This window comes from Sorex fumeus, unplaced genomic scaffold, assembly GCF_029834395.1.
Source record: "Sorex fumeus unplaced genomic scaffold, SorFum_2.1 ptg000006l, whole genome shotgun sequence".
Lineage (NCBI taxonomy): Eukaryota > Metazoa > Chordata > Mammalia > Eulipotyphla > Soricidae > Sorex > Sorex fumeus.
The window spans coordinates 55,364,387-55,372,161 of NW_026606063.1; the positions used below are offsets into that span (position 1 = coordinate 55,364,387).

A 7,775-nucleotide genomic window follows, 5' to 3' on the forward strand; every position below is an offset into this window, starting at 1 on the left:
AATTGTTGTAAATGCTTTTGGTAACAGCAATATACTCTTAATCACAACCTCTGAGCAAGGACTCTCAGTGGGGTGCCAAGATTAATAAGCTGGTTCTAACACTTAATTAGCTGGGCACTAATTACTTAATATATAAGGGTTTTAGTTTCCTCATAAAGGTAAAGGTAAAGGCCCTCCCGTTGATCATCGATTTGCTCGAGCGGGCCCAGTAACGTCTCCATTGGAGACTTTGTTGTTACTGTGTCTGGCATATCGAATACTCTCGGTAGCTTGCCGGGCTCTCCGAGAGGGGCAGAGGAATCGAACTCGGGTCGGCCATGTTGGCCGCTTGTAAGGCGAACGCCCTACCCGCTGTGCTATCGCTCCAGCCCAGTTTCCTCATATCTAAGTAAAAGTCATAACCTTTTCTTAAAAGTGAGATTAAATGAGCAAGACATATGAACTGCTGTAACAACAACCAGCAGAATCCTTAGACAATATTAGTTATAAATACTCAGAACACCTACTTCAATCCAACATTGACACAATAAAAGCAGTTTCCAGAGAAGAATGCACCAGAAGCATTGGACTATAGATCTGCTAAGATTTAAAAAGGGACATCAGCTTAACTGTCAGAGATCTATAAAAATAAATCAGTTGTTTTGATAAACCCTGTAATCTATTACAGTTCTGAGCTCAGAAAATTCCTAATTGTACAAGCTCACTGTTGCCTCAAATTTTCACTTCTCATGGTAATACAAAAAGAATCTAGTACATGGTTATCTTTTAACTCTCTCAATGTATAGAATATTACACATGGATAATCAAACACAGCAAGTTTAGGTGTCACTGTCACTGTCCTCCCATTGTTCATCGATTTGCTTGAGCGGGCCCAGTAACGTTTCCATTTTTCTTTTGAGACTTATTGTTACTGTGTTTGGCATATTGAATATGTCACGGGTAGCTTGCCAGGCTTTGCCATGCGGCGAGATACTCTCGGTAGCTTGCCGGGCTCTCTGAGAGGGGCGGAAGAATCGACGCCGGCTCAGCTGGGCTGGGTGCACGCAAGGCAAACGCCCTACCACTGTGCTATTGCTCCAGCCCAAGTTTAGGTGAAAACCTGGATATTTCTGTTACAACCTTACATCAGCAAAATAAGACAAAAATAAAAACCTGTGATGTGCGTGTCTTAGCAAGAGGAGAAGTGCATGCTTCTTGAAATTGATCTTCATTAATTCCGATTTCTTTGAGGTAACTTTCTAATAGCTTTTCAACCTAAAAAAGAGAAAGTTAAATTCTTTGAATTTATATGAAAAAGTCTAAATTACAGTTTCCATGCTAAGTAATGAGTTTTTTAAAGTATAACTAAATGCCTATGCATTTGTTAATCTATATATATTAGAGGCCAGATAGATAGTTTAGTGGACCAAGCACAATGCTTTGCATGTAAGAGGCCTAGGTTTGGATCCTTGCACCTACTACCACCAAGTCCTGCCAAGTACAGAGCCAGAAATAGCAACCAAGCATTACAGGATATGGTCCTCAAACAAACAAAAATTGTATTATAGTTAAAAGGCATTATTTCACTAAATATATATATATGTATATATATATATATATATATATATATATATATATATATATATATATAGATTGGCTTTTTGGGTCACACCTGGCAATGCACAGGGGTTACTCCAGGCTCTGCACTCAGGAATTACCCCTGGTGGTGCTCAGGGGACTATATGGGATGCTGGGAATCGAAGCCGGATCGGCTGTGTGCAAGGCAAATGCCCTACCCGCTGTGCTATCACTCCAGCCCTTCACTAAATATTTTAGAATCAAATAAAACCATATTTTCTCTACTGGATAAAATTAGAGTGAGATTTATTGAGTTTAATCTGTTAGAACATTTCTAACAGATTAAGGTAGTAGAATGTTTCTACTACCTTGAGGCACTTTTAAAATTATATAACTGGAGCCAGAACGATAGTACTGCAGTACAAATTGCCTTGCACGTGGCCAATCCAGATTTGATCCCAGCACCTGATATGGTCCCCTGAGCAGCCTCCCCCATCAAAAAAAAAATCATAAAACAACCATGGCTAAATTAATGATTAATATGACCCCCAGATGCATCAGTAGAAGAATAAAAGTAAAATTTTAAAAGTATATATAAGATCCTTTAAAACAGGTGTTATAAAGCCATTTCTTAGATTCTAGAGTAGAAGAGAAACAAGTCTTAAAAATGAGATGCTCAGAGACTCCTAGGAGACCAAAACAACTGGTATTATTATTAGAGAAAATGGAATATTTAGTAAAATTAAAATAATTTTTAATTTAAAACTCAGTTTTAGAAAATCTAAAATTAATATTTTAATTATCTTTAATAATTAGTGAATAAATACTCACTAGTTCTTTGTATTCCTGATGAATCTCTGTATAGGTCAATTTGCTTTCTTCTTCATCATCAAAAACTAAATTCATAAGAAAAATATTGCAGAGTAAAACACATTTTATTAATACAATATAAAAGTCTACTTCTTACAAACAGAACTCATTACTAAAATTTAGCTCTTCAACTTTTAATTCTTGTATTTTTCATTATTTAAAAGAAAACAGATAATGTATTCATTGCAAACAAATTTTTCAATTTAAAATCTACCTTTTAAGACAAGTATTAATTTATAATTTTCAATAAATAACATAAGGTAATAATTTAGTTTTAGTAGAATATTATTAATAGCTTTTAATAGTAATTGCTTTACCACAGGTACCATGTTAGTTTATTGTAGTGAAATTTTCTGATGCAAATTTTACTCAAAGTGACCATTTCAGTAAAATTTCATTTTTTCTTACATATAATGAGGTTAACATATATAAAATGAAAATAAGATTTACTCAATGGTTCACGGTCACGGTCACGGTCCTCCCGTTGTTCATGGATTTGTTCGAGCGGGCCCAGTAATGTCTCCATCATGAGACTTGTTGTTACTGTGTCTGGCATATCGAATACGTCACGGGTAGCTTGCCAGGCTCTGCCATGCAGGCGAGATACTCTTGGTAGCTTGCCGGGCTCTCAGAGAGGGGCGGAGGAATCGAACTCGAGTTGGCCATGTTGGCCGCTTGTAAGGCAAACGCCCTACCGCTGTGCTATTGCTCCAACTCAATGGTTATATGTGACAAATATGTAGGTTTGAAATATATAGACTGGCTTAAGAAATTTAATGTCAAGGAGCTGAAAAGAAAGTACAGCAGGTAGGGTACTGGCCCTCCACGCAGCAGTCAGGGGTTCGATCCCTGGCAGCCCATACAGTCCCATGAGCACTGCCAGGAGTAATCCCTGGGTCAGAAGTAAACCTTGAGTATTTCTGGGTGTTGTCCATAACAGTCCCCGCAAAAGAAAAAATTAAATATCAACAAAACAAGACCAATGAATGAATTATAATTTTAATATTCCCCCAAAAATGTTTGCTCTAAAATATAAAGCAAGAGGCAAGATAGTACAGGTCATAAAGAGCTTGCCTTGCATGCTGTCAACCTGGGTTCCAATCCCCTATACCATATATGGTCCCCTGAGCACTCAAGAGTACCTGAGCAGAGAGTGAAGAGTATGTCCTGATTACTGCGATTATGGGTCCTAAGTCCCAAAAATAAGTTAACAGGAAAACAAATACATGTGGTTTTCTAGTTACAACACTTCATGACTCCTCAATGCTATAGAATAAGTACAAAATCTTGTACTTCAGACAAAACTCTCCAAGACTGGGTTCCAAGTCTCATCTCCCACCATGCTAAACTTTGTGTTGTTTATACACAATTATTTAGAATACCAAGAAACAACACACAGTAATTTAAATCACATACCACCCCATCCCCACCCCCACACAACCTGCTTAAGCCACCACTCCATCTTTTTGCCTATACCCAAATGCCACTTCTCAAGATACTGAGACAGGCACATACACCATGACCTGCTATGCATTCCCAATTTCTGCCAGTGAACTCATAATAAACAGCATTTTGTGCCTATCATTATTACAGAATCTTCTGCTTTACACTTAATTCTATTTACCAGTTTGTTTATAATGACTAAATTATAAACTTCAAGCACACAAATTTTATTTTATTCAAGCTTTCTATCCCCAACTTCTGACCCAAGAATATTCAATGTTTATTGAAATGATTACAAGTATCACAAAGGTGTACAAAACTAATCTCTAGATCATCTGAGGTAAAGAATAGCAGCATGCTGGCAACCAGAGTCAGTGGAATATAAACAGATATGACAAATGTTACTAGCATGCTACTTTCATTTTCCCTGACAACTGCTCTGATAACTTCTTAGCACTGCCCCCCCACACACACACAACAAAATACAGCAACCATCTCACCTTTTTTCAGCTAATTCTAAAACCAAATTAATATATTACACACTTACAAAGCTGAGGATTGATGTGACCCTATAAAATTATAAATCAAAATCAGGTCTATTATTAATAGATGTAGACATTTTTGATGTTTTACTTGGGGATGGGGGAGGAAGAACAGTTTCATGCTTTCCTTTTCCATTCAGTATTTTAGTCTCAGCAGGATAAATGAAATCAGAAGGTAATATAATTTCTTCTTTTATTCTAAAGAAAGGCAAAGATTCCATTAGCCTTTTCGATCTCATCATGGCACTGATGTTTCTAAAAAAAAAGCCTAAAGATTGTACAGCAGGTAAAAAGAGGATGCCTTGTACACAACTGAGGTAGGCTTGATCCCTAGTACATGGGAAGGCCAAAAAAAAAAATACAAAAAGGCTAAATAAGAGATATTGGAGGCCCAGGGCGCGGAAGAGAGAGAGTCAGAAAGATAGCTAAATGGGCTGACCTCATACTTTGCAAGTAGGAGGTCTAGGTTGATTTCCTGCACAGTTCCCAAAACATCCAGATGGGAGTAGCCCCTGAATAAGGCAGGGTATGGCCCAAACATCAAAATGGAAAGTTTATTGGGGCTTCAAGGTATGTGGCTAAGTGGCAGAGTGCCTGTCCTGCAGGCATGAGGTTGCAAATTCTATCTCCAGCAAGTGCAGAGCTGTCCAAGAAGCACTGACATTGGGATCCCCATGGCCACATCCAAGTATGCCACCACAACAAGCACTGCAGCTAAATCCTGTGACCACCACAAGCAAATCTGCAAGCCTCCAGCACCACAGCAACAGCAGCAACAATCAAGAAAAGGGGAGTTGTTGATTTAATTTTTTAATTAAAAAATAGCTTTTAAAAACTTTTTTAAAAAGCTTTAAAACAATACTTAATACTACTCGAATTTTTATTCTGCAAATGAGAATGTAATGAGATTTCATGCACAGATTAAATCACCTTCTTACAAGATTCATAGAATCTCTTCTTGGGGGGAGTGGGGGTGGTTTGAGGGGTCATACCCAAAGGTTCATGGCTTACTCTCGCCTCTGTGCTCAGGATACTCTCCTGGTGAGGTTTGATAGGCCAAATGGGATGCCAAGGATTGAACCCAGATTGGCAATCGCCTTACTTGTCATACTCTCTCTCTCTAGTCCAGATTCATGGAATCTTAAGAGTTTAAATCAATTTATCATTAAATTTTCCTTCATAACATCGCCACCAAATTGCTATCAAGTCCATTCAAACTCTGCTGCTAGGGAAACTCATCTTGGATAAAAGCGCTTCTGCCATGGAAATGTGTTTCCCTGGGGTTTGTATTCACTGACCCTTTGGCTCTACAGCCCAGTCTTAAAAAGCAATTTCTAATGCCTCCAGTATAAAAGATTGTTCAAATGATTAATAGATATTACCACCCTCAAAATCTTGCTAAATTAAATAAGCACAAAGACAGCTAGTCACTCATTCACATGACAATTTACTTATAATTTTTATAGTTTCTGATTCCTTTTCCATAAATAGGCTCCAATTTTGTCTTCAAAAATTGAAGACAGAATCCAGCCATGAACTTATCAGAAGTTGAAATATTGTATCATGTTTATGTAAGTTTCATCTGTGAAAAGCAACTCTCCCTTTGTTTCTACAGCCAAGAATAAAATCACTGAACAAAGGGCTCCGAGTCTACTGGAGACATCATACAACACCCCTAGCAGTAACTGTTAGGATTAGAAGGAAAATTGATGCATCTCATCCCAAATCACTAGGGAAACTGCCTGGTTAAGTCAAATTGTGCACCTGCCCAGAACAAAAGCCCGCTTGGAACAGGCTGAGAAACTCAACATAGGTTTAAACTTGAAGGTTCTTTGGGCGTGTGCTTGGATCCAAGGGTTTGGGGAGCGGGGAGTCTTGGCTCCCATTTTCTGTAGCGTGAAGGAAAACAGCAATTCCTCCCACAAACCCACTTCAATCCAGGCCCACTGGGGTGAAAATCGGAGTAAAGAGATCTGGTCTGCGGTGCCCACCTCCCTGCCAACAGCTGGAGAGAAGCGAAAGGGTAACGTTGTTTGGGGGGAAGGGGGTCTCGGTCTTTTACCTTCACATTTCTGCTCCACAAAGTCCAAGATGGGAATGGACCAGTCCGGGCCCCGCAGGAACCCCGCGATGCTCTCCACCACCCATTCCACCTCATCCTCTTCTTCCGCAGCCATCCTGCCCACGCGGGGCGCAGCGGAACCCTAGGCCAGAACCCCGGAGCCTGCTGAGGCCTTGGGGCCTCCCTGGGCCCACAGGGAACGGCGGGAGAGCGGCCCCCCGCAGTTGCCAGGCCACCTGGATGAAAGTACAAACCAGTTAACGTAAAACGGTCGCTATGACAACAGGGGCAGCGGCCCCGGCTGCGGTCCGGAAGTGAAGCCTCCCAGGAGCCTGCGCATCTCTGAGAAGGGCTTTTGTAAAACGTTTCTGATTGGCTAGGAAAGAACAGTAGCAGAGCAGAAGATAGCCCTCCTCCCATTGGCCCGGAGTTGCTATGGCTGTGGACGGGCGTGTGGTAATGGGTGGAGGTGCTGGATGGGCTCTCGACGTTCCCTTTTCTGAGAAGTTAACGTAGAAACCAAGAAATGGCGCGGTGAGACCACCTATGGTCCTGGCTCCGGCTCAAGAGGCTTCACGAAAAATCCAAGACAAGGGCCCTACCTGCTATATTATGTTCTCTGATCCCCCTTACATGTACTTTTAAAATACCCCCTGAGTGTGCCAGTCTCTATGGCTTCTATGACAGAATACCGTTACCTAGGTTATGAACACCAGAAAATTATTTTTCATAGTAATGTGAATGGGAAAACCAAGATCAAGCTGTCAGCAAATTGGTGCATCCCTGAAGGCCTGCTTCCTAGATCTCAGACTGCTCCCTTAGTGTTTGTTTGTTTGTTTGTTTAGCTACACTCAGCTGCACTCAAGCTTACTCCTGATTCTGCGCTCTAGGTTCACTCCTGGGACTCAGGGGGACCATATATGCTGACAGGTATTGAACCACGGTCAGCCAGTTGCCAGAAAAGGTCCTTCACCCTTGTGCTACCTTCCCAACAGTATTAGGCTGTTACCTTTTCTCTTCAAATCTGCGTGGGTTAAGAGAGCTCTCCAGAGACTCTCCCCATCTACCAGGACTCCGTCTTCATGACCTAATCGCCTATTGATGACCCCATTTTCTAATACCTTTATAATAAGGTTTCAGCATATAAATTTTAGGGGCACATAAACATTTACTCTTGAGCGCCTATTTTTTTTCATTATGTGAACCTAACATTTATTTACAAGTCATTAATCATCTAGTCTGATTTTTAATATGATTTATTTGGTTTTGGCCACACTAGTCACATTCTGTGGTGCTTGGGG

General features: G+C 40.4%; 1 protein-coding gene across 1 annotated transcript in view; it reads right to left on the reverse strand.

The window, feature by feature from the left end:
• Positions 1-6,806, reverse strand: part of CFAP36 (cilia and flagella associated protein 36) — a 34,870-nt gene extending 28,064 nt beyond the window's left edge. Inside the window, exons 1-3 of the mRNA XM_056129765.1 lie at positions 6,475-6,806; positions 2,389-2,453; positions 1,153-1,254 (exon numbers count right to left, since the gene is read on the reverse strand). Coding sequence (XP_055985740.1) covers positions 1,153-1,254; positions 2,389-2,453; positions 6,475-6,589 — 282 coding nt within the window. The 5' untranslated portion in view covers positions 6,590-6,806. The remainder of the gene's footprint in view (positions 1-1,152; positions 1,255-2,388; positions 2,454-6,474) is intronic.
• Positions 6,807-7,775: the final 969 nt, after the last annotated feature.